A 26,561-nucleotide genomic window follows, 5' to 3' on the forward strand; every position below is an offset into this window, starting at 1 on the left:
AGTCCGTTGTGAGATGAAATGAATGAAAGTGGCGTGAACGTGAGCAACGTCACGTGGCTACGTCTCTGCCGTCAAGCGCGACATAACGTTGCCGTGGTAACGACGGCATCTTCTTCTGGTTTATCGTTGTTATAAAAAAAAGATTATTATTACTATTAATGATCAAATATTAATGTAATTGTCTTTTAAATAACGTAAACTAAAGGGAACAATCTATTTGACACAGCTGAAGCTTTGGCCTTCCTTAAAAAATAACTAATTTAATAAAAATGCACCGTTTTTTGAGAACAAACATTGGTAAATAATGCACCATAATACATTCTGCGAAAAATAAAAATTATTATGAATACAAATAAAATAAAAGAAGCCTCCCGTGAGTTAATACAAGCTATAAAGTAGATTTTTAAAACGTTTTATAGAATAAAAAGCTCACTGCGGGACGTTGTAGAAATGCGTGTGTGCACCACGACAAACGAGCCTCATTCACTTTACATTGGGGTTGTTTGCGTGGTGCCGATACGAAAATATAAAAGATTCCGTGACTCCACCACGCAATGCGGTGTTAAGGAGTCGTGGAGGAGTCACGCATTCTGGTGAGATCAGGTTCAACCCCCACAACCCATCAGAGACTGCACCGACCTCACTACCTTCAAAAAACTCACCTCTTCAATATGGCTTTTAATGTGTGATTGTTTTTGTATTATTTGACTTTAACTTTAACTATATATGTATTTTTTGTTCCTTTCTTCTCTTTTCTTTTCTCTTCACTATTATCTGTAAAGCGTATTTGAGCACCTGTAAAAGCGCTAACAAATTACATCTATTATTATTATTATTATTACTTACTTAAGTGGAGAGATAGCCTGTTAAGTATGACAGGTTTTCTGGATTGGTCAATTAAAACCAACCCATCCAGTTACACTTAATTAAAGTTAATTCTTCAAGGGTTTATCTATTAAATTGGGTGTTTCAAATGATAGTATATTATAAACAGTAGTGTAGTATACATGTAGGCCTACTCAAGTAGCCTACTGTACACATTGAGGTAGGCTACTTGTACTTTAATCGAGTATTTTCAAGTTATGCTAGTTTAATACTTACATTTATTTTACATATTTAGTCAAGTTACTTTGCAGATTTAGGTTATGAATACACATTATAAATCAACAAATATTATATTATACAGTATTATTACAGGTTAAGCCATCCAGTAGTCATTCAAATAAACCCCACCGTTACCAAGTGCAACATTGAAGTGACAAACAGATAAATCCAACAATAACTTTTCTAAAAACTTTTATCTGGTGCCTAAAATGGCTATTTTGCAAAACTAGTACTTTTGGTAGTTTAAGTATTGCTACTTATCAGTGCATGACATTAAGGATTTTGGGAGATGGCCCTGTGGGCCATCTAAGCTAATTTACAATTGGCCCTGACCCCAATAGAGATTGCCCTGAAAAATGCGTGCGGACGAAATGCCACGAAGGGTTTAGGGGTCCTCCCTCTAGAGCATTTCGATTTTTGCAGGTCTTAGATCTATGCCGTCTGGTGCATTCTCTAGACTGAATTATAAGATGAACCAGCACAATTTTATATTGTACAATTTTATTCTTCATTTCACTTGTTTGCTTGTTCTTGTTTGTGTTTGCTCGCTTGCATGCCCTGCATAGCTATAAGAAATACTTAAGTTGTTGGTCAAGACACTTTCCATCTGTTGAAGGCAAATGCCTTCATCAGATGGAAAAAAGTAGAAAACATTACATTCAGTTGTAACTGCCAAAACAAACATTATTTACACTATTATGGCCCCTGTTAAAAATGTTTGTAATGTTATCTACTGTAAGTTGGTCGAACGAATACCTCCTCATCCGGAAGCTGACCGAGCAGACCCGAGCAGCAGTCGAGAGGAGCCGAGCGCATCCGCGAAGCATACAAAATGGCGACGTCAGAGTTCCCGGGTTATGGCTAGAAAGGATCCGTCTAGTGTAAATATGACGTCACGTTCTCGTTGTAACTCTCGTTAAAATCGGAGCGGCTCATAAAACACATCTACAGCAGTAACATGATGCAACATACACATTAATGCAGCAGCAATATTAATAGAGAAACATCAGACTTAATAGTAAAACACTGCAAGGGAACATTGTATTGCACCAGGAGCTATCTTGGGACTTTTACTGCGACAACGTTGACTTGCCTGTGAATAAAAAATAAACCATAGTGTTGGTGATCTACAGTGTTGTCATTATTCTTTGAACACCAACAAGACCGCTAACACCCTATTTCAACAATCACACTCCCTGTCATTGACATAATTAATAAATAGTTTAGCTTCTCACGATCATTTGCTGTGGCCAACTGATGTTAACGATCGTAACTGAAAGGCTGCCTGCGAAACGTAAACATTCAGCCACGTGACATTCAGCCAAACTCTCGCGAGAGTTTTACACAAGACGGATCCTTTCTAGCCATAACCGAGTTCCCGTTGGCCGGCAAAATCTAAATCTCTTCGGTCACAATAATTTCCCTTTAGCACAATACCGCTTCAGTTGCCCCACTTATGTGACAGACAAGAAGAGTATGTGACAGCCAAGAATAGTCAATTCTAATGTCTAACACTTAATGTGGAGAAAGAGATGTCCTGTATGGGTTGATTGTGCGTTGATCTGTTGGTAATGCCTCGGGGTTCCGGTGGGCATGTAAACAAATGCGTAATGCTGCGCTATACTTTGTGGCCTCACCTAGTTGCATAGCGACACTTATTGTTTAGGTGTCTTTTAATAAGCAGGTAGTCCCATCATTAGCCAGAACTAGCTAGATCTGATCAATATGGACATAAACGCGAGTGAAGTCTAATCTGACGGGAGAGAGAGATCAGCTGCTGCTGATGAGTCAACACGCAGTGCTGCATGATCACATGCAGCGGTGAGCGGACAAAACACACACCTCAGGTTAGAATATCACACGTAGCTATTTTAATTACCTCTCAAACTACCGTAACTAGTTATAGATATGTTTAGTTTTACTGTCGGGTCACTCATTACTGGATCCGCGAGCTGCATGATACTGGCATAATAGATTGCCCGATCGGGCAACCAGCAGGTGAGGTTTCATTGCCCGAGCTAAATACTAGATGGCCCCGGGCCATCGGGCAGCCCTTAATGTCGAGCCCTGCTTATACTTGAGTAATTCATCTGAGTACAACTTCCACCTCTGATTATTTATATATATATATATATATATATATATATATATATATATATATATAAACTAACTATAACTATATATATTAACCAAACTATACCCTAGGTTTCCAGTTCATAAGGTACAACTGTATAGTGTAATATGACAGCCCTGAAATAAATCCTATAAAGTTTGTTTGATTTTTTGTTCAAAAATGTTCAGAAGATGACTTTAATCCAACTGTATGGTTATTTTGAGACTATAGTTATATTAGCTCTACCATGACTAATATGGATAAAGTTTCATGTTAGAAACAGAGCAGGATTCATTTCACTACATTAGCTTAAGCTGGGTGTACGTGGTGAGTGGGTGTATATTCTTTCTGTAGGTAATTATTAATCGTTTTTGACTGATAAGGTAAGGAAATGTAAGCCTTTTTATGGTTAAAAGGGCATAGACACTATCTTACGGCTATAAAAGAGTCATTTATGTGCACACTAACGTCAAGTTTCTATTCCAGTGAAAGAGGCTCAAGCTGTCACACCAGACTCTGCGATACCGGCAAGCAAATATTTTGTTTACAAGGGCAACCTGTTTTTGTTAATCCACATTAAACAACGAAGGCATTCTGAAAACATGTCTGACAATCTACTAAAGAATCAAAAAGTTATCCTCTGCGACATGTGCACAGAGGACAGGAAACCGGCACGGAAGAGCTGCATGAAATGTGAGATCTCCATGTGTGTCCAGCATCTCCAGACCCACCTGACCTCTCCTGTGTTACTGCAAACACATCCTCTGACTGAACCACTGGCCTTGGGGCTTGCAGGCTTAAGCACTACTAAATCCCCCCAACATGTCAAGCTCTTGGAGTACTACTGCTTGGATGACTTTGCCTGTGTGTGTGTTTCCTGCGCCATTGAAGACCAGCACCGCCTTCACAACATGAAGACCTTCTCCACGGCCCACAAAGAGCTCATGGAGAAGCTCAACGCAGAGCAGCAGGCTTCACTGGTGAAAACTAATGAGGATTATGTGAATCTGGGAAAGTGGGAGGAGAGTGAAAGAGAGAAGCTTGGTCGCTCCTGTCTGCGTCTCGTTGAAGCTGTGACCAGCCTGCGTGATATCACTCTGACCAGCATCCAGAGTTCAGTCTCTGCCCGTATGGTGGCCATCAAAACCAGCAAAAGCAGAATGCAAGCAGCACAGAAGGAGAAGGACACCTTCCGATTCCTGCAGATGTATTCTCAGGTGCATCAGGATTTGGAGAAGGCCAAGGCTGTGGACCTGAGAAAAGGGTTGGAGCCTGGCAGTGACCGAGACTGTTACGGTTGAGTGAAGCAGGCAGGACCCAAATGCAGAATAAACTGAAAAAATACCTTTATTTCAAGGTCTAGAGGCACAAACAGAACACTAACCCGAGATCACAGTCAAAGACAAACAATGAACCAACAATGAGAGACAGACAAATCTGAACTTAAATACACAGAAGACTAATCACACAAACAAGACACAGGTGAGGAGGGAGGAGAAAACACAGGGGCACCAGGTGAACACAATCGGGTAATTAGGTAGGAGGGAAAACAGACAGACAGCAACAAGCAAGACAGGAGGTGAAGACTTTTCAAAATAAAACATGAAACCAAAGAGAGAAAAAGACAAAACACAACACAGACAGATCGTGACATTACCCCCCCCATCAAGTGACGGATCCCAGACGTCCCAAAACACACAAAACAAATGTCCAGAAAATAAAACCGTACAGCAGGGTGGGGGGAGGGGGACCGGAGGAGGGACACAAAACTAGGGCCACCAGGGTGGGTGGAGGGGGTCTGGAGGATGGGTTTTGGGCTGACAGCCCAGGAGCACAGCGGAGGACCCGGAAGGGATCTCGGGCGGACGGCCCGGGGGCAAGGCAGAAGCCAAAAAGGGGGACTCGGGCGGACGGCCCGGGGGCAAGGCAGAGTCCAAGGTGGGGGTCTCGGGCGGACGGCCCGGGGGCAAGGCAGAGTCCATGGTGGAACGAAGGCCACAGCGGGCAAACTCAGGGGGCCGAGCATGAGGGCGAAGGCAGCGGCAGGAAGAGTCAGAGGGCCGGGCCCGAGGGCGAGGACCGCGGCAGGAAGAGTCAGGGGCCCGAGGGCGAAGACCGCGACACTCAGGGTGCCGGGCTCAAGGGCGAAGACCGCGGATCTCAGGGGGCCGGGCTCGAGGGCGAAGACCGCGGCAGGAAGAGTCAGGGGCCCGGGCCCGAGGGCGAAGACCGCGGCACTCAGGGGGCCGGGCTCGAGGGCGAAGACCACGGCTTTCAGGGGGCTGGGCTCGAGGGCGAAGACCAGACAGCTCCGGAGGCCGGGCAGGACCAGGCGTCGGCCGAACAGGAACCGGAGACGGTGGGACATGCTTCGGCAGGATCCCCCACGGAAGAGGACCAGAAGTTGGCAGGACCCCCGGCGAGACAGGTGATAGCGGGGCCTCCAACGGAACAGGACAAGGGGTTGGCAGGACCCCCGGCAGAAGAGTTCTCGGCGGGACCCCCAACGGGACTGGACATGGAGCTGGCAGGACCCCCAGCGGAACCTCCAATGGCACAGGACAAAGGGTTGGCAGGACCCCCGGCAGGAGAGTAGTCGGTGGGATCTCCAACGGCACAGGACATAGGGTTGGCAGGACCCCCGGCAGAAGAGTAGTCGGCGGGACCCCCAACGGGACAGGACATGGGGTTGGCAGGACCCCCGGCAGGAGAGTAGTCGGCGGGACCCCCAACGGGACAGGACATAGGATTGGCAGGACCCCCGGCAGTAGAGTAGTCGGCGGGACCTCCAACGGGACTGGACATGGAGCTGGCAGGACCCCCAGCGGAACCTCCAATGGAACAGGACATAGGTAGGACAGTAGTCAGCGGGACCCCCAACGGGACAGGACACAGGATTGGCAGGACCCCCAGCAGGACCTCCAACGGCACGGGACATAGGGTTGGCAGGACCCCCGGCAGAAGAGTAGTTGGCAGGGCCTCCAACAGCACAGGACACAGGGTTGGCAGGACCCCAGGCAGAGGAGCAGTCGGTGGGACCCCCAACGGGACAGGACATAGGGTTGGCAGGACCCCCGGCAGAAGAGTAGTCGGCGGGACCCCCAACGGGACAGGACATGGAGTTGGCAGGACCCCCAGCGGAACTTCCAACGGCACTTGAGTAGGGACTTGAGTAGGGACTAAAGAAGAGAATAGGGACTGGAGAGGGGACTTGAGATGGAACTGGAGAGGGGACTTGAGAGGGAACTCGAGAGGTGACTTGTAAGGAGACTTGAGAGGGGACTCGAGAGGGAACTCGAGAAGGAACTTGAGAGGAGACTCGAGAGGTGACTGGAGAGGGAACTTGAGAGGGAACTCGAGAGGAGACCTGAGAGGGGACTCGAGAGGGGACTCGAGAAGGAACTTGAGAGGGAACTTGAGAGGGGACTTGAGAGGGGACTAGAGAGGGGACTCGAGAGGGGACTCAAGAAGGAACTTGAGAGGAGACTCGAGAGGTGACTCGAGAGGGGACTCGAGAGGGGACTCGAGAAGGAACTCGAGAAGGGACTCGAGAGGGAACTCGAGAGTTGAATTGTAAGGAGACTTGAGAGGGGACTTGAGAAGGAACTTGAGAGAAGACTTGAGTCGGTCGGTTCGCCGACAGAACATGGGGGGCAGGAGTCGGTCGGAATGCTGACAGGACACGGGGGGCTGGAGTCGGCCGGTATGCCGACAGGACACGGTGAGCTGGCGTAGGCCGGAGAGCCAACAGGAGACGAGGTGCTGGAGTCGGCCGGTACGCCGACAGGACACGGGGAGCTTGCGTCGGCCGGAGAGCCAGTACTGGAGCCGAAACCATGGCTGCTGGGGCAGGTTCTGGAGCCGGAACCATGGCTGTTGGGCACGGAACAGAGGCCTGGACCCTGGCTGTGTAAGCCAGGTAATGGAGCATGGAAGCATGGCTGTGTGGGCCGATACTGGTGCACGGATCCATGGCTTTGTGGGCCGGTTCTGGAGCCGGAACCATGGCTGCTGGGGCCAGAAACGAAGCTGGGACCATGGCTGCTGGGGCCAGAACTGGGGCTGGAACCATGGCTGCTGGGGCCGGTACTGGAGCCGGGACCATGTTTGCTGGGGCCTGTACTGTAGCCCAAAGCATGGCTTCTGGGGCTCGGGCTGCTAGCGTGGACCTGCGACTCCTTCTCTTCGGAGCCTTTTGGAGGTTCCGTGGACCTCCAAAAGCCAGACGAGTACCCGAGTACGGCTCCTGGACAGGAGCAGGAAATGGGGAAGAAGCAGGGGTTGACTCCAGACGGAACACGCCAAGACGTATGGCATCAGGTTGGGAATTGGGAGGCAGGGGGCTAGCATGCCTGGTGCTTGCTGGCCGGGAATCACATGTTGAAAGGAAGTCCAAAATCCAGTCAGGTAAGAACTCAACAAAACATGGTTTCTCTGCTGCCAACCGGTGCGCCTCTACCAGAGCGGCCCTCTTCTGCCGAACACTGGACGCTCCCTTCCACCAATCAAAGCAGCAAGCCAGATAAAAGGTAAAATGCTGTAATTCTACCTAAAATGGATCATCTGCTGGGTCCATTTGTGGTTGGTTCATTCTGTTACGGTTGAGTGAAGCAGGCAGGACCCAAATGCTAGTGATGTTACGTATTGCTCCGAGGCTTCGGAGCGTGTGTCGAGTAATCCCCGAAGCTTTTTGTGAAGCCTGTATCGAGGCTTGTATCGTTTTGGGCCAGTGACGTCATCGATCACAAACGAAGCCTCGCTGCCTGTCGATACCACGTGACTGCTTCAGGAAGCGCTTCAGATCTTGGCGCGTGCTTCTGACAGATAAAAACCATAAAAACCCATGGGATTCGAATCAAGATGTGTGAACCTTGTGAGAGGAGAACACTGTCATTTGCCAGTTTTGGTTGTACGATATTTTTGCAACTCGTTAGAATGGAGCCAGCAAAGAAGAGAAGGACTTCCCCTGTGTGGGAACACTTTGATCTGATTTCACCCAATAAGGTAGGTTGCATACATAGTATATTACAACAGATGTATTATTTTAGATTTTGTATGGTTCATTTTTTTACTTTTTCTAGTAAGTAAGTAAGTAAGTAAGTTTTATTGTGCTCCAGGGAACTGGGATACAATAATAATACTTCATCCATGCTAAGGCATTATCGTGCCATACATGAGAACAAGGAGGGACATGGAGGTGGACCTGCTCAAGGTTTGTCATTTAATATTTTGAAATAATATATTTTATAATTTAACCATGTTAACTTCGCTTTATCATGCAAATAAAAGAAAGTTACAAGATACTCATTCTTAACACAGCTGTGTCATTAAAGCTATGTCATGCAATATGCATTGCACATACACTGAATTTGATTGTCAAAAATTCTCTTGACATGACCCCTGTGGTGTGTGATATTCGAGCCAAGGCAAGAAAACTGGTGGGATATTTCAGGAGCAGCATGTGCTTTGACCTTTCTTACATTGGTTAATAATGAATAATAATAATAATGCTATGTTTATGTTACTGCTAATTTGACAATTAAATACATCTTTAATTTTGTGTTAAAGGAGAAGCTTGTATCGGTGCTAAGGCACACTGAAGCTCCTGCAAGAGGTGGAGACCCGCTGGAACAGCACATATCACATGCTGCAACGTCTGGTGGACCTCAGAGAACCAGTTGGTGCGGCATTAGCCAGTTTGAACACAGAAATCACCACACTGACCTCTGCTGAGTTCACCATCATAAGTGGGTGCCTCTCTCTGCTGTCTGGATCCAATGATGCCACCATTGAGCTTTCTAAGAAGAAAAATGTATCTGGTTCCAAGGTTGTGCCCCTCCTCAAAATGCTGGAGCAAATGCTTTATGAGGAAATGGCAAAAACTGCAGTAGCAGTGGCCAAAGAAATGGGAGAACACCTCTTAAGGCAGCTAAGAGAGAGGCTCCACACACTCCAATCTATGAGCATCATGTCATTGGCAACACTACTGGACCCTAGGTTCAAACTGATCGGATTTGTTAGCCCTTTAAAAGCTGCAGAAGCCACAAAAAGGCTTGTGACTGAATGTGGTGCACTGATCCGAACACCTGAAGCCGTGCCCCAAGAAAGTTCATCCACATCTCAACCTGAACAAGAAACCCCAGGTAATTTTATTAATTTTTAAAGCAATTTGAAGTAATTACTACATCCACTGACACTCTATGTGTATACTTTTCAGGAAAAAAACTCTGGCATAAATTGGATCAGACTGTGAAGATGTCCAGGAAGACCAAGAATGCCACAGCTGACGCAACTGTTGAAGTCCAGCGGTACCTGGCCGAACCAAATATCAGACGCTTGGAGGACCCTCTGAACTACTGGCAGACACAAAAACATGTTTATCCAAACCTGGATAAACTTGCAGTCACTTTTTTGTGCACACCTGCTTCCTCAGTCCCGTGTGAAAGGGTATTTTCAAAGGCAGGAGAAGTTGAAAATAAATCGCCTAAGCCCAAAAACTGTGGAAAAAATAATGTTTTTAAACAAAAACCAATAAAATTGTTCCATGAATCACAAGCATTTTCACTGGCCTTTGCAAAGTCACACAAGCATTTTCACTGCCCTCTGCAAAGTCACACAAGCATATTTACTGCCCTCTGACAGGTTAAACCCTTCTTCTTTTCCAGTTTTCGAACATATATTGCTTCTTTTGTGTTTATAGAAGGCAGCAGACATTTACATTTATTTATGTATAGATATAACAACAAGATACTGTATTGATACATTGTTTTTATTATTATATGTCATTTTAAAACACTTACTGGTGCAAAATTCTGTTAATACAGGATTACAAATACATTTGACATCTTTTACACTTTTGTATCATTATTTCCAGTATTTTTAGTATGTCAAAGATTACAAATAATATTTGGCTGTTTTACACCTGTTCACCAACAGGGGGTCTTGTGTGCACATGAAGCCCATGATGAAGCCTCAGATGAACCTTTTAGTGAACCGATTTGCTGGAAGCAGAAAGTGCTTTAGATCGGTTGAACCACAACGCTCATATTACCCATGGATGTATAATAAGAACCCGGGCCGGTGACACGATAGTATTAAGAGAGCTCAGACCCTCACTTATATAGAGGTCGGAACATGTCATACGTATAAATAAATAAAAGCATAAATAAATGTAGGAATACAAAAATAAATGAATAAATACCGGAGTAAACATAGTGCAGTGTTTTCAGGAAGCTGTGGCTCAGCCGGAAAGCAGTTGACTGTCAACCGCAAGGTGACTGGTCATTACGTCTTTTTTGTTGTTTATAAAAGTACAGCTAAATGGGATAATGTAGTTAATAAATGTATTCTTTGATATGGTTTAGCCTTTCTCAGGCTACAACATGGTTAAGTTTACGAATATTATTAAGGAATATAAATCCCTCTTTGCAATGTTTAGCAGCCTCCTTAGGCTTTTCAATCACAATCATTAAACTGGAATAAAAACAATATTGTTAACATGAAAATATGACTTCATGTTTGTTGTTTAGAGTTATTCTAAGGCTTTACTCATTGGGAACTCGGTATGAGATAGAGCACACTGTTCAGTTGTCCAATCTGGCTGTTTTACACACTTTGACCAACATTTGTGTTGGTCAAAGTGTTTGTGTTCAAATGAAGCCCATGATGAAGCCTCATGAGATGAACCCTTTTGCGAACCAATTGGCTGGAAAGCTTCAAAGCTTCATAAGGCTTCATCTCGCCATCACTACCAAATGCAGAATAAACTGAAAAAATTCCTTTATTTCAAGGTCTAGAGGCACAAACAGACCACTAACCCGAGAACACAGTCAAAGACAAACAATGAACCAACAATGACAGACAGAAAAAACAGAACTTGAATACACACAAGACTAATCACACAAACAAGACACAGGTGAGGAGGGAGGAGAAAACACAGGGGCACCAGGTGAACACAATCGGGTAATTAGGTAGGAGGGAAAACAGACAGACAGCAACAGGCAAGACAGGAGGTGAAGACTTTTCAAAATAAAACATGAAACCAAAGACAGAAAAAGACAAGACAAAACACAGACAGATCGTGACAGAGACAAACTGGTTCAGGAGATAAAACAGAATGGGGAAGAAATTGTTAAGCAAGCCGGCCACTTCTGGGGATCCTTGCTGACCCTGGTTGACCCAGAGAACCCTCAGGAGTTCATTGCTACTAATTCTGACCTGATATTTGACCAAAAGACTGCAGGACCTGGCTTGTCTCTGTCCGAAGACAAAAGGAAGGTTTTCTACAGTAATTGGCTGGGAGGAAGCTCTGCCTGCATGTTTCCCATTCAGGGGATACAGTCTGGTCATAGCTTTGAGGGATGGGTGACCAGCCTTTTGAAACACTGTGATTGGACCATTGGTTTATGTGACACAAATGATGCAAAGGAGTTGAGAGATGGAGAAGTCTATGCACTGTGCTGCAAAGGTAACCAGCTCAGCTTTCTCACAACACAGTATAGTGAGAATATGACTGCATTAGGCCTAAGACATACGCATATGAATGTGAGGAGGAGGACTGACAACGTGCTCCGTATTTTCAGTCAAGCCATTGACCCTTCAGGTAACAATATAACAAACCCATTGGCCCGGCCGCAAAAAGTGGGAGTGGTTTTTAGCTTTCCTGACTTAACGTTCTGAAGTCATCATAGAGATGCTTTGTGAACTTCTGTAATGGTCATCCATGTTGTTGTCTGTAGCCCACATCATAACATTTCCGTATTCATTATGTGCAATTACATTTCCAGTTAACTTTTCCAGATTGTAATTTCACTGTTTGTTTCATTTGATCAATGTGAACATCAGTGTGAGTGATACGCTTAAGTAAAATGTAATGACTGTGCTCTCAATGCAAAGATTTGAAATGCAAAAAAGCTGCAGGTATTAATTCTTCTAAGAACAAATCGATATCAAGAACATTTAAATTAGTTATACAATTTTTGTGCTAGATTATAATGGGCTGCTAACTACTGTATCTGAATGTCAATTTGTTAAAATTCTTAGAGTCTTTCACAGGCACAAAGAGTTATACCAGCATGTGTTGGCAAGTTAGAAATAAATACCAACTCATATTGGCGTTGCTCATTTCTAATGTGTAAAATGAAACTTAACACTGTCACAAAAGGCCTCAGGCAAATCGGTCTAACTCCACCCCATAGGCTATGCTCCACCCTCTGATCTGGTTTCCTTTATCAGAAAACGAAACTGTTGTGCAACGCTGATGTCGCAGAGCATTAAAACCCAAAACTGAGCAACTAGAAGCAGGCAGCATCTCATCAACAAAATCATATTTCATTGGAATTTTTCAAGACTTCCTGCTTCTGAAACATGTCGGACAATCTACCAAAGGACCTTCAAGTTATCCTCTGCGACATGTGCACAGAGGAGGACAGGAAACCGGCGCGGAAGACCTGCATGAAATGTGAGATCTCCATGTGTGTCCAGCACCTCCAGATCCACCTGACCACTCCTGTGTTACTGCAAACCCATCCTCTGACCGAACCCATGGCGTTATGTGGCACTACTAAATGCCCCCAACATGGAAAACTGCTGGAGTACTACTGCTTGGATGACATGACCTGTGTGTGTGTTTCCTGCGCCATTGAAGACCAGCACCGCCTTCACAACATGAAGACCTTCTCCACGGCCCACAAAGAGCTCATGGAGAAGCTCAACGCAGAGCAGCAGGCTGTACTGACGAAAACCGATGACGTGAATGTGAGTTTGGAGAAGTGGGAGAAGAGTGAAAGAGAGAAGCTTGGTCGCTCCAGTGTTCGTCTCGTTGAAGCTGTGACCAGCCTGCGTGATATCACCCTGACCAGCGTCCAGAGTTCAGTCTCTGCCCGTATGGTGGCCATCAAAACCAGCAAGAGCAGCATGCTGGCAGCACAGAAGGAGAAGGACACCTTCAGATTCCTGCAGATGTATTCTCAGGTGCATCAGGATTTGGAGAAGGCCAAGGCTGTGGACCTGAGAAAAGGGTTGGAGCCTGGCAGTGACCGAGACAAACTGGTTCAGGAGATAAGAGAGAATGGTGAAAAAATGGTGAAGCAAGCCGGCCACTTCTGGGGATCCTTGCTGACCCTGGTTGACCCAGAGAACCACCAGGAGCTTGTTGCTACTGGTTCAGACCTGATCTTTGACCCCCAGATTTTCGGCCCTGCCATGTCACTGTCCGAAGACAAAAGGAAGGTTTTCTACAGTCGTTCATCAGGGCAATGTACTGCCACTCTTCTGATCCGTAGCACCCTGTCAACTCAGGACTTCCAGAGGTGGATGGTCTGTTTTTCCCAGGACTCTGACTGGACCGTTGGTTTATGTGACAAACAGTCTGCAAAAAACGTCATGGATGGACCGGTCTATGGTCTGCGCTGCGAAGATAATAAGCTCAGCTCTCTCACAACAGAAAATGAGGATTCCTCTGATACATCAGTCAGTTCCACAGGGATGCAGACACATCTCATGACCCCAACAAAGAAAAAACACAACGTTTTCTCTGCACTACTCACACAAAATGGAGATGAGGCAGCACCACGACCTGAAGCGGTGGAAGTGTTTTGGAACTTTGTTGGCTCCTCGCTGTCCTTCTTCAGCAGAACCGGACAGCACCAGAGGGAAGAAATAATCACAATAAAGGCGATTCCCAGCAACTGGGACCTGGCACCCTTCGTTCAAGTAGAAAAGAAAAACGCCAAAAATATCCAACAGAACCCATGGCAATGCACATGTGGGAAGGCTTACAACTATTACAAAAATCGATACAGTGATGGAAGCCGCAACTACAGCCCTCATCAAGATAAGTGTTCCTGTGGAGCAGTTATTGGGGGCGTTTGCATCACAGAGGTGGTTTGTGAGTTTCTGTAATGGGTCGGAAAATGCTGATCATTGAACAAAGCTCAGAAGTGCAAGTATCTGCTTTTATTGGATTCATATAAATGTAATTGATATGTTGACTTGCTGTCAAATGTAAATATAGTGCCTTTAGTGCAAACAATATGTTGTGATTCTTTATAGTGAACAACTTACACACGGTAGCCAATGTGATCTTCAGCTGTCTCCATGGCAGTGTGTTTTGGGAGTTGGTTATGTTTCTACTGTTTCTGCCTGACAGTTGAAGGTGTTTGTCTCCCTCTAGAGGTGTTGAATGTGTCATTGCTTTCACATTTTTCAGTGATCTTACACTGCATGGTTTTAAATAAAAAAGAAAAGTAATTCTAGCTTTTTCTATCCTATTCACATTGTGATCTGTGGATGAACTGATCAACAATAAAGCCATAAAAAAAGAGTAAGATGTGGAATGCTTTTATTGACTGATTAAGACAAGTGTATTGGAAAAACTGCATTTCAATTGGACATTTTAACACCAATGTGACAATAAGCAAAGGAAACAACACAGTTAATGTAGGAGTAACTACACGCTCACGGTGTAAAACTGAAAAGGAATGACCCGTTGATGTAGAGGCTGTAATGATTCATAAATGAATTGTTAACGTCAGCCAACACACTTTGGTACTGGATAACACCTCTGCTGTGAATTCAGCACTTCATTACTATGTACTGTACTGTACGCACTATAGTACTGTGGTCTAGCATTCAGCATATACTGGTCCAAGTATAGAAGAGAAGCCCTGCGTGTGACCTCCACCCTCCTACACGCCGCTGGACGCCTGCTTATCACTACCGCCTCCATGATCCGTCGCATTATCGAAGGCGCAGAACTCTGGCAGCCGCAGAGGACAGAGTACAAAGCCAGCTGGAACTGACCTAGTGACCTTAGACGTATCATAGAGCAACTTGGACTGGTCATATTGTTGACTAAATAGGGATCTTTAACGCGTGAAGACCTGTAGTAACAACAGAGGAAGCTTTTTGAATGTAGCTGGATAACATGAGAATAACTGTCATCTGTTTTTCTATTGTTTGTGCAATATATTTCACATCATATTCTAGAATTGTCCTTTGTTTTTGGTAACTATTTTTCTATTTGCTTTGAGATTACAGCCGCTGTTCACTGATCATTTTGTCAGTTTATGAGTGTTTCGATGTAAATAAAGACAAGAAGAGTCATGTTCAAACAACAAACTGTTTTACTTGAACCACAATAAAAACATCTGCACGGTACAAAAGGAAATCGTTGATGTGAAAATAGCATCTACGTTGCAAATGAGAAAAGACTGTACATACATCATAACCGCAAACAGGTCAAGTAATAACAATAACAGAATAACAGAGATACATTCCATGTGAAAGAGGGGGCAAATGCATGTGAACAAATGTCTTTCAAAAACACAAAATCAAAGTGAACAAACTTCTTCTGATGCCTCCTTTAAAACGTGAAGAGAGGATTCAATGACTTCCTATTGAGGGGTTATTCGGTGCACAGGATTTGACCTCCTTCTTCCAAAGTGCTCTCAGGCTCTGCCGGTACCTGACGTTGGCGACGGCCTGGCCGTATTGCTCGCTATTCATCCAGTGCGGCCTGGATCTCTTGATATAATAGCGCATGTCTCCGTACCACTTAATCAACCTGTGGCGCGGCATTCCAACCACCTCAGCCAGCCTGCTGTACGCCTCAACGTCTGGATACTGGCATTCTGTGAAAGCCTCCCTCATCCTCCACACCTGAAACTGCCTCTTTGCTTTGGGTACCACACGGATGGGAAGCGCCCTTTTTTGTATAGTTGCCTCCATTGGTGGTTGTTGACTCTGTTTGCATCTGCGTTTCTGATTTCTCCTCACAGTGACTTTTCTCAGGGGTCTTCCCATTATTAGAGGTAGAAGGAGGAGTGTCGTCATTTTTTCCCAGCACTTCTGTCTGGTTGTCAGTGAGAGGAGGCATGCTGGGGGCCTGAGTTTGAACCAAAGGGATGAGCAGGGGCATTGCATCCTGTGTTTCATTGGGTACCCCAATTTCAGGGACAGACGTTTTTGCTTTTAACTTCCTATTCCTTACGGTAAAAAACCCTATCTCCGACTGAGTGGACTTCTGACACTCACTTCCTCTGTTTGCTTCTTTTGCCCTCTCCACAATATTCTCCTCCGCTTGCTTTGTTTTTTAAATTCCCACCTCGTCTGTCACCGTCGTACTTTTCCGCTTCCTCTGAGTATTCCTTTTCTTCTACTTTTCCATCCTTGTCTTTCTTCATTAGCTGCTCCTGCCTCATTCTTCTCTCCAATAATTCATCAGCCTCCCCACTTCTCCTTCCCTCACTTGCACCCTGTTCCTCCCTAACCTCTCCTGCCTTCTTCCCATCAGGTGTTTTACATTTATTTTTCTTGTCTCCATCCTCTTTCTGTTCCCCCTTCCTGGTTTGCAGCTCTGCCTCCCCCCCAACTCAACTTGAACTGCCTCCGAACCTTCCTGATGTCTTTAAATTCCCAGCTGATGCCATAGCCATATTTACTGTTTTTCCCGGGTCGCCGAGGATGCTGGCGTTGTTTGTTCGCCGCTCCTCCGCCCCAAATATTGTTCTTTAGTCCAGATTAGAACCTCTCCTGTCTGGCTCTCTACTTTTGAAACGTCAGTCATCAGCAAAAATATCAGATGTGTTGTCATCTCCAACCTGCTGGCTCTTTCCTGCTCATCGGTCCCTAGCCCGCTAGCTAGCTAGCATTATCGGACCTAGCAGGCTGCTACCTAGATGCTCCTCGGCTCCCTGAAGTCTGCCGAGCTAACAATTCTGTCTCCACCCCAACTCCACCCTAACTCCAGCCTAACTCCAGCCTAACTCCGCGGCTCGTGTGGGTCTTCCCATCCCGCTGGGATCAGCCGGCTTCCCCGCTGACATCGTCTCTCCCTGCCGCCTACAGCCGGTGGCTAACAAGCTAGCTAACAAGCTAGTAGGCTGGTCACCCGGCTCCCACTCTGCACCAGGCTGTCAGCCCCTCCTACGATTCTCCTCCGGAAACCACTGGAATCATTCTCCTGATATGCTGTGGATTATCACTCTCATTTTATCTGGACTCACACCGCTCCTTCTTCTACGGTCATCCGGCTCCTGGTCTCTGCTGTCCGGGTCCCCAGCATTAGCTAGCTCCGTGCTAGCGCCACTTCACGGGATCATGCCGCCGCTCTACTCCCTGTCAGATCTCCACTCCTTTAATAACCGCCTGCCTCCGGACTGCATGGACATCCTCGCAGATAACGAAATACTCCGCAAACGCCGTCCTCCACACAGAGGCTCTGGCCGTAAGTTTTTATTTCATTCCACGTCTCCACACTCCATCCCGTCCATTCGGTCCTGTCACACGCCCACACTACGCCATCACAACAAAAAACACGTGAATCTGACCAATCTCCTTCCACTTCCCCGGTCCACACAACCCCCCCCAATGCAACGTCACCTCAGAGCAGCCCTGCTCAACACACGCTCCATCCACAATAAAAGCCACATTCTGAATGAATTCATTAAAGACAATAACCTGGACTTTCTGTATCTGACCGAAACATGGCAAAAGCCCCTGGACTATTTTTCTTTAAATCAAATCACCCCAGCAGGATTCACATACATTGACAAACCTCGCCCACAAGGGCGGGGTGGTGGTATAGCTGCTATTATCAAAAAGGAAATAAAAGCTACCATAATCCCCATCCCTGATGCTTCTTCATTTGAACACCTGATCTTTAAACTCTCTGGTCCCACTCCCCTGGTCACAGCCATCATCTACCGTCCCCCGAAGCCAAACCCCTCCTTTCTCTCTGACCTCTCTGACATTCTCACTCAGCTTTCTGCCATATCCCCATCTGTTCTCCTCTTAGGGGATTTTAACATTCATATTGATGACCCGACCTGCAAATATGCCTCTGAATTTAAGGAAACCCTTCATTGCTGCAACTTCTCTCAACACATCAACTTCCCAACACACAGCCGTGGTCACATCCTGGACTTGGTCTGCTCCACTGGTCTCACCATCCATCATCTGTCCAGCCTCAATCTCCACATCTCTGATCACCTGGCCATCATCATGGATATCAACATCCCCATCCCCGCCCAAAAGCAAAAACGCACAATAACCTACAGAAACCTCAAATCCATCTCACCTTCAGCAATCACTGCCTCCATTACCTGCAAGATGTCTGCCTCCCCCCCCCCACTTTCTGAAAACCCATCTGAACTTGTGGACTATTATAACAGCACCCTCTCCTTCTGTCTCAATGAACTGGCCCCCACAAAAACTAAAAATGTCTCTTTCATACATTCCGCACCCTGGTATACCCCCGAACTCCGCCAAATGAAATCAAGGAAACGTCAACTTGAACGCCAACACAAGAAAACCACACTAACAGTCCATCTCCAAATCTACAAAGACTATCTCCAGCAGTACAGTAATGCACTCAAAGCAGCCCGGTCTAATTACTACTCACAACTCATTCAGTCTGGCTCCAGCAACCCCAAGCGTCTCTTCTCCACCATCAGCAAACTTCTCAAACCCTGTGACAACGCCACCTCGTCCTTCACCACCGAACAGTGCAACTCCTTCCTTTCGTTTTTCCAAACCAAAATCAGCAACATTTACAGCAATCTGACACCCTCATCAGCACCCCCCACCTCCTCTCCTGGCTCCCCCCCCTTCACCTCACAGCCCCTGTCCCACTTCTCCCCTGTGACCCCCATGCAACTGTCCAACTTCATGACTGGAATTAACTCCACCTGCACACTTGACCCAATGCCCTCCAAATTTGTTAAAGAAAGCCTCCCTGCCATGTCCCAGCTCATCGCCACCATCATTAACTCCTCCCTCAGATCTGGATCAGTTCCCCCCTCTCTCAAACTGGCTGCTGTCACACCCATTCTCAAAAGACCTGGACTCACACCTGACATCATGTCCAACTTCCGGCCCATCTCAAATCTCCCCTTTCTGTCAAAAATACTTGAACGTGTCATTGCCTCAACTAAAATCCCACCTCAGCTCCAATGACCTCTTTGAGCCATTTCAATCCGGTTTCCAATCAAAACACAGCACAGAAACAGCTCTTCTGAAAATCACAAACGACCTCCTCCTCTCCTCTGACTCCGGCAACCTGAACATCCTCATCCTCCTCGACCTCACCGCAGCATTCGACACCATCAACCACACCATCCTGCTGTCCCTCCTCGAATCATCACTCAACATCACTGACACTGCACTCTCCTGGCTGAAATCCTACCTCACCGACAGACATCAGTTTATCAACATCAACAACTGCACCTCCTCCACTGCTCCTCTGTCCCAAGGCGTCCCCCAGGGTTCGGTGCTTGGCCCCCTCCTCTTCATCCTTTACATGCTCCCCCTTGGCAAAATAATTTGTCGCCACAACCTTCAATTTCACTGCTACGCCGATGACATCCAACTTTATATCTCAACAAAAACCATCACCCCCACAACACACTCCACTCTCACCAACTGTCTCTCAGAAATAAAAGCATGGATGCAAACAAACTATCTCCAACTGAACAGTGCCAAATCAGACATCATCATCATCGGCCCCCCCATCCCGTATCAAAGACATCTAGAATTTCAACTTCACCATTGACAGCCACACTCTATCTCCCCCCCTCACATCCGCAACCTCGGAGTCATTTTCGACAGTCAGCTCAAATTCAACCACCACATAAATCACATCACCAGGACCGCCTTTTTCCACCTCAAAAACATTGCCCGTCTCCGCCCATCACTCTCCTCCTCTGCTGCTGAAATCCTGATTCATACATTCATCACTTCACGACTCGACTACTGCAATAGCATCCTCTATGGCATACCATCCAACCTCCTCAATAAACTCCAACATATCCAGAACTCTGCTGCCCGCCTCCTCACCAACACCCGCTCCCGAGACCACATCACTCCCATCCTCCAGAACCTCCACTGGCTCCCCGTCCGTCAAAGAATCCACTTCAAAGTCTTCCTCATAACTTACAAAGCCCTCAACAACCAGGCCCCCCCCTACCTCACAGACCTGCTGCACCACCACACCCCTTCCCGCTGCCTCCGCTCATCAGAAGCCAACCTCCTATCCATCCCCACCCGCACCAATCACCGGACCTGGGGGGACAGAGCCTTCTCCGTCGCTGCCCCCTCCCTCTGGAACTCACTCCCACAACCCATCAGAGACGGCACCGACCTCACCACCTTCAAAAAACTAACAAAAACTCACCTCTTCAATCTGGCTTTTCATGTGTGATTGTTTTTGTATTATTTGACTTTAACTTTAACTATATATTTATTTGTTGTTCCTTTCTTCTCTTTTCTTTTTTTTCTTCACTATTATCTGTAAAGCGTCTTTGAGCACCTGTAAAAGCGCTAACAAATTAAATCTATTATTATTATTATTTATTATAGCGGAGCCTCTGTATCATGAACCACACCTTCACCTGGTCTGGGTGCAAGGAGCAGCGCTGTGCCAGTGTAGCTGTCTGTTTCTCCGTCAGGTATGGAAACTGGTCGAAGGCCTTGTTCAGCTCTTCTGCACCATCCAGCTGTAGGTTGAACTCATTTGAGTGCACCCATATAAGCTTCTGCTCGTCAGAGACCACGGGGAGACACAACACATGGCTCTGGTTGGCCATCATGTCAACATTTGGTTCTGATAAATTCTCCTCAGGAAAGCTGGTTGTCTTTTGTATGAGCACGGAACCTCCAGAAATGTTCTGCCTCATCTTTCACATCTGTGGGGATGCAGGACTGTGGAGTAGATAACCAAAAAAGGTTGATAAAAAGAAAAATTGAATTTACTTATACAGTAAATTTCCTGAAGACACTTTTATCTTTTTGCTAGTTATGAAAAGGAAGATTTTTTTTTGCCTCAAATCTGAAACCAAAAACACAATAGTGGAGAAAATAAAGTGAAATATTCCCTCTGTGAAAGTAAAAAGGGACTTAAAACGTTAGTGATAGAAATATAGTGCAAGTAAGATAATGTTACCTTATAGTTTAACTTAATGGATATGTTATTGCATTATGGCGGAAGAAGTACACAGATGTTATACTTAAGGAAAAGTCATAATACCACAGTCTAAAAATACTTTGTTACAAATAAAAGTCCTGCATTCAAAAAGTTACTGAAGTCAAAGTAAAAAAACAATAGCAGCAAAATATACTTAAGTACCAAATCTAAAAGTACTCATTATCCAAAGTGGCCTTTTTTCGGGAAATAGATATTATATCACTGCTATAGTAATGCATTATGTGGCAATCATGTGCAGCTGTTAAAGGATCACGTAACATTAATAACTTGTTATACTGCCAGTTATTTCCATCCCTGATAGAAAATCAGAGTGTATTATTTGATTTAATGTTCGTAAAAACATAAAAATGCAAAAGCAAATAGTAACTAATGTTGTCAAAATGTAGTGAGTACAATATTTGCTGCCAAAATGTAGAAGTAAAAACTAGCATAACATGAAAATATTTAAGTACAAGTACCTCTAAATATACTGAAGTAAAATTAAGTAGGCCTACTTTAGTAAATGTACTCAAGTAATATATTTCAGTAAATGTTCTGCATTACCACCTCATTGGCCAGATAACACCAACATGAATAATGTTAATAGGGGTGTATATTTAAACTTATTTGTGGTAACAATTCATATGAACTAGTTAGCTAACTTTAGCTAGCAAGCTACGTTTGCTCTTGAAGTAATTTCTTCCGATTCAAGTTAGATTAACTGTATCCACGGTAACATGTACAGTAATGTTATAGCCGTTAAGTTTGACCGTTTGTTGAGCAGTAACGATCGCAATAATTTGAATAAATATCAGTTGAACATTGACTAGCTTAGCTTTTGGTTTAGCTGTTGACGTTGTTTTGTTTACATCCCTACGTTTCTGATACAGTTAACATAGGTACTTTTTATTTTCCTATAAGTAATCAATATGCTTGGCAGCTTCAAGAATACACCGATATTAGATCACTTATTTCAATTAATGACTGGTTTTGAGTCCTTACCTTTCAGCGTACTTACTTAAGTGGAGAGATGGCCTGTTAAGTATGACAGGTTTTCTGGATTGGTCAATTAAAACCGCCCCATCCAGTTACACTTAAAGTTAAGTCTTTAAGGGTTTATCTATTAAATTGGGTGTTTAAAATGATAGTATATTATAAACAGTAGTGTAGTATACATGTAGGCCTACTCAAGTAGCCTACTGTACACATTGAGGTAGGCTACTTGTACTTTAATCGAGTATTTTCAAGTTATGCTAGTTTAATACTTACATTTATTTTACATATTTAGTAAAGTTACTTTGCAGATTTAGGTTATGAAAACACATTATAAATCAACAAATATTATATTATACAGTATTATTACAGGTTAAGCCATCCAGTAGTCATTCAAATAAACCCCATCGTTACCACGTGCAACATTGAAGTGACAAACAGATAAATCCAACAATAACTTTTCTAAAAACATTTAAACATATCTGGTGCCTAAAATGGCTATTTTGCAAAACTAGTACTTTTGGTAGTTTAAGTATTGCTAATTATACTTGAGTAATTCATCTGAGTACAACTTCCACCTCTGATTATATATATATATATATATATATATATATATATATTAACTAACTATAACTATATATATTAACAAAACTATACCCTAGGTTTCCAGTTCATAAGGTACAACTGTATAGTACAATATGACAGCCCTGAAATAAATCCTATAAAGTTTGTTTGATTTTTTGTTCAAAAATGTTCAGAAGATGACTTTAATCCAACTGTATGGCTATTTTGAGACTATAGTCATATTAGCTCTACCATGACTAATATGGTATATTGATAAGGTAAGGAAATGTAAGCCTTTTTATGGTTAAAAGGGCATAGACACTATCTTACGGCTATAAAAGAGTCATTTATGTGCACACCAACGTCAACTTTCTATTCCAATGAAAGAGGCTCAAGCTGTCACACCAGACTCTGCGATACCGGCAAGCAAATATTTTGTTTACAAGGGCAACCTGTTTTTGTTAATCCACATTAAACAACGAAGGCATTCTGAAAACATGTCTGACAATCTACTAAAGAATCAAAAAGTTATCCTCTGCGACATGTGCACAGAGGACAGGAAACCGGCACGGAAGAGCTGCATGAAATGTGAGATCTCCATGTGTGTCCAGCATCTCCAGACCCACCTGACCTCTCCTGTGTTACTGCAAACACATCCTCTGACTGAACCACTGGCCTTGGGGTTTGCAGGCTTAAGCACTACTAAATCCCCCCAACATGTCAAGCTCTTGGAGTACTACTGCTTGGATGAATTTACCTGTGTGTTTGTTTCCTGCGCCATTGAAGACCAGCACCGTCTTCACAACATGAAGACCTTCTCCACGGCCCACAAAGAGCTCATGGAGAAGCTCAACGCAGATCAGCAGGCTTCACTGGTGAAAACTAATGAGGATTATGTGAATCTGGGAAAGTGGGAGAAGAGTGAAAGAGAGAAGCTTGGTCGCTCCTGTCTGCGTCTCGTTGAAGCTGTGACCAGCCTGCGTGATATCGCTCTGACCAGCGTCCAGAGTTCAGTCTCTGCCCGTATGGTGGCCATCAAAACCAGCAAAAGCAGAATGCAAGCAGCACAGAAGGAGAAGGACACCTTCCGATTCCTGCAGATGTATTCTCAGGTGCATCAGGATTTGGAGAAGGCCAAGGCTGTGGACCTGAGAAAAGGGTTGGAGCCTGGCAGTGACCGAGACTGTTACGGTTGAGTGAAGCAGGCAGGACCCAAATGCAGAATAAACTGAAAAAATACCTTTATTTCAAGGTCTAGAGGCACAAGCAGAACACTAACCCGAGATCACAGTCAAAGACAAACAATGAACCAACAATGAGAGACAGACAAATCTGAACTTAAATACACAGAAGACTAATCACACAAACAAGACACAGGTGAGGAGGGAGGAGAAAACACAGGGGCACCAGGTGAACACAATCGGGTAATTAGGTAGGAGGGAAAACAGACAGACAGCAACAAGCAAGACAGGAGGTGAAGACTTTTCAAAATAAAACATGAAACCAAAGACAGAAAAAGACAAAACACAACACAGACAGATCGTGACATTACCCCCCCCATCAAGTGACGGATCCCAGACGTCCCAAAACACACAAAACAAATGCCCAGAAAATAAAACCGTACAGCAGGGTGGGGGGAGGGGGACCGGAGGAGGGACACAAAACTAGGGCCACCAGGGTGGGTGGAGGGGGTCTGGAGGATGGGTTTTGGGCTGACAGCCCAGGAGCACAGCGGAGGACCCGGAAGGGATCTCGGGCGGACGGCCCGGGGGCAAGGCAGAAGCCGAAAAGGGGGACTCGGGCGGACGGCCCGGGGGCAAGGCAGAGTCCAAGGTGGGGGTCTCGGGCGGACGGCCCGGGGGCAAGGCAGAGTCCATGGTGGAATGAAGGCCACAGCGGGCAAACTCAGGGGGCCGAGCATGAGGGCGAAGGCAGCGGCAGGAAGAGTCAGAGGGCCGGGCCCGAGGGCGAGGACCGCAGCAGGAAGAGTCAGGGGCCCGAGGGCGAAGACCGCGACACTCAGGGTGCCGGGCTCGAGGGCGAAGACCGCGGATCTCAGGGGGCCGGGCTCGAGGGCGAAGACCGCGGCAGGAAGAGTCAGGGGCCCAGGCCCGAGGGCGAAGACCGCGGCACTCAGGGGGCCGGGCTCGAGGGCGAAGACCACGGCTCTCAGGGGGCCGGGCTCGAGGGCGAAGACCGCGGCTCTCAGGGGGCCGGGCTCGAGGGCGAAGACCAGACAGCTCCGGAGGCCGGGCAGGACCAGGCGTCGGCCGAACAGGAACTGGAGACGGTGGGACATGCTTCGGCAGGATCCCCCACGGAAGAGGACCAGAAGTTGGCAGGACCCCCGGCGAGACAGGTGATGGCGGGGCCTCCAACGGAACAGGACAAGGGGTTGGCAGGACCCCCGGCAGAAGAGTTCTCGGCGGGACCCCCAACGGGACTGGACATGGAGCTGGCAGGACCCCCAGCGGAACCTCCAATGGCACAGGACACAGGGTTGGCAGGACCCCCGGCAGGAGAGTAGTCGGTGGGACCTCCAACGGCACAGGACATAGGGTTGGCAGGACCCCCGGCAGGGGAGTAGTCGGCGGGACCCCCAACGGGACAGGACATGGGGTTGGCAGGACCCCCGGCAGTAGAGTAGTCGGCGGGACCTCCAACGGGACTGGACATGGAGCTGGCAGGACCCCCAGCGGAACCTCCAATGGAACAGGACATAGGTAGGAGAGTAGTCAGCGGGACCCCCAACGGGACAGGACACAGGATTGGCAGGACCCCCAGCAGGACCTCCAACGGCACGGGACATAGGGTTGGCAGGACCCCCGGCAGAAGAGTAGTTGGCAGGGCCTCCAACAGCACAGGACACAGGGTTGGCAGGACCCCAGGCAGAGGAGCAGTCGGTGGGACCCCCAACGGGACAGGACATAGGGTTGGCAGGACCCCCGGCAGAAGAGTAGTCGGCGGGACCCCCAACGGGACAGGACATGGAGTTGGCAGGACCCCCAGCGGAACTTCCAACGGCACTTGAGTAGGGACTTGAGTAGGGACTAAAGAAGAGAGTAGGGACTGGAGAGGGGACTTGAGATGGAACTGGAGAGGGGACTTGAGAGGGAACTCGAGAGGTGACTTGTAAGGAGACTTGAGAGGGGACTCGAGAGGGAACTCGAGAAGGAACTTGAGAGGAGACTCGAGAGGTGACTGGAGAGGGAACTTGAGAGGGAACTCGAGAGGAGACCTGAGAGGGGACTCGAGAGGGGACTCGAGAAGGAACTTGAGAGGGAACTTGAGAGGGGACTTGAGAGGGGACTGGAGAGGGGACTCGAGAGGGGACTCAAGAAGGAACTTGAGAGGAGACTCGAGAGGTGACTCGAGAGGGGACTCGAGAGGGGACTCGAGAAGGGACTCGAGAGGGGACTCGAGAGTTGAATTGTAAGGAGACTTGAGAGGGGACTTGAGAAGGAACTTGAGAGAAGACTTGAGACGGTCGGTTCGCCGACAGAACATGGGGGGCAGGAGTCGGTCGGAATGCCGACAGGACACGGGGGGCTGGAGTCGGCCGGTATGCCGACAGGACACGGTGAGCTGGCGTAGGCCGGAGAGCCAACAGGAGACGAGGTGCTGGAGTCGGCCGGTACGCCGACAGGACATGGGGAGCTTGCGTCGGCCGGAGAGCCAGTACTGGAGCCGAAACCATGGCTGCTGGGGCAGGTTCTGGAGCCGGAACCATGGCTGTTGGGCACGGAACAGAGGCCTGGACCCTGGCTGTGTAAGCCAGGTAATGGAGCATGGAAGCATGGCTGTGTGGGCCGATACTGGTGCACG

At 46.5% G+C, this 26,561-nt stretch overlaps 1 protein-coding gene across 1 annotated transcript; it reads left to right on the plus strand.

Annotated features, from left to right (window-relative positions):
• Positions 1 to 12,482: 12,482 nt before the first annotated feature.
• Positions 12,483 to 14,183, plus strand: LOC307031786 (uncharacterized protein). The gene has a single exon (XM_079669190.1). It carries the CDS (start codon positions 12,584 to 12,586, stop codon positions 14,117 to 14,119), a length of 1,536 nt encoding a protein of 511 aa, XP_079525316.1. The 5' UTR covers positions 12,483 to 12,583; the 3' UTR covers positions 14,120 to 14,183.
• The last annotated feature ends 12,378 nt before the right edge of the window (positions 14,184 to 26,561 follow it).

Source organism: Notothenia rossii (assembly GCF_949606895.1).
Source record: "Notothenia rossii genome assembly, chromosome: 3".
NCBI lineage: Eukaryota > Metazoa > Chordata > Actinopteri > Perciformes > Nototheniidae > Notothenia > Notothenia rossii.

Excerpts from the sequence above, each read along its gene's own strand:
- LOC307031786 (XM_079669190.1), top strand. The coding sequence starts at position 12,584 with ATGTCGGACAATCTACCAAAGGACCTTCAAGTTATCCTCTGCGACATG.